Raw genomic sequence first — 1049 nt, 5'->3', positions numbered from 1 at the left:
TTACAGATGATTTTTCCCCGATCAGTTTAGCATGTGAGTATCGATGCAGATCCTAAGTTTAGTCGGAGATGAGTTATACTATAATTAGATGATAGTATTAGATCGAGAGANCATAAGTTAGGAAAGTATAGAGAAGGTAAGATACGTTGATATTTTAAAGTATGATGTATGCAGAAAGTGTGATTAATTTATTCTTTTTAATAGCGAAATAGATGTATGCAAGTAAGAAGTAATATATTGTTGCTTCTTTTTAAAAAAAAGCTGGTTAGACATAATAATATTTAAGTATAACTTGTATAATTTCTATTATTTGGCTACAGAATCTCTATNTATTATGTTTTTATTTTTTGACTNTAATGTTTGGAGTCTGTTTCAGTGGAAATGAACCATCTGGAGCAGTAGTCATTGAGCCATAAATGATTAATGGCTGAGATAATTCGTATATAAGTCTTTTTAGTTTGAATAATATCTGTGAAAATGATCCATTTAGGTTTCTCCTTTAAATGTGAAACACTACTAGTGGGATGTATATTCACAAGTTGCCTGTTGACCTCAGTTAGGTATTGTTTATTACTACTAGGATCTAGTTTGGCAACATTTTGCCAGAAACTTTTTGTAAGGCATTTGTAAAAGGGAATCCATTTATTTTCTTGTTCTTGTTCTTGTTCTTGCTTCTGTTGTTTCTGTTGTTCCTGATTAAGTTCAGATTCAAAGGGTTCAGGATGACTATGTTTAAGAGAAGTAAACATAGTACAACTGTTAATAGTTTTTAAATTAAATATCTTTGTGGTGACATCAATAAGCTGTTCTCTAATAGATTTTGCTCTTAAAAGACTGTTATGTGAGATTCCAATAGAATTACAAAAATTGATTTGTTCATAATTGTTACTAGAAGAGATGATATTTCCTTGTATATTATTGGTTTTTCCAGAACTTTTTTGCAAAGAAATCCAAGTGTTATAGGTTTCGATTAAGCCAACATGATCTCCAAACTTTGTCATAATTGATCTAAGGCAATTTTTATAGGATTGGTCATTTCTGGATGATGA

General features: G+C 30.1%; 1 protein-coding gene across 1 annotated transcript; it reads right to left on the bottom strand.

Moving 5' to 3' along the window:
- Positions 1 to 332: 332 nt before the first annotated feature.
- Chro.40482 (HelD protein-related) lies at positions 333 to 1001 on the bottom strand. Its single annotated transcript, XM_659816.1, has 1 exon — positions 333 to 1001. One exon carries the CDS (start codon positions 999 to 1001, stop codon positions 333 to 335), a length of 669 nt encoding a protein of 222 aa, XP_664908.1.
- Positions 1002 to 1049: the final 48 nt, after the last annotated feature.

The sequence above is a fragment of the Cryptosporidium hominis genome (genome assembly GCF_000006425.1).
Source record: "Cryptosporidium hominis TU502 chromosome 4 CHRO014193, whole genome shotgun sequence".
NCBI lineage: Eukaryota > Apicomplexa > Conoidasida > Eucoccidiorida > Cryptosporidiidae > Cryptosporidium > Cryptosporidium hominis.
The sequence above is the reverse complement of the archived record's forward strand: the minus strand, read 5'-3'. Positions and strand labels throughout refer to the sequence as shown.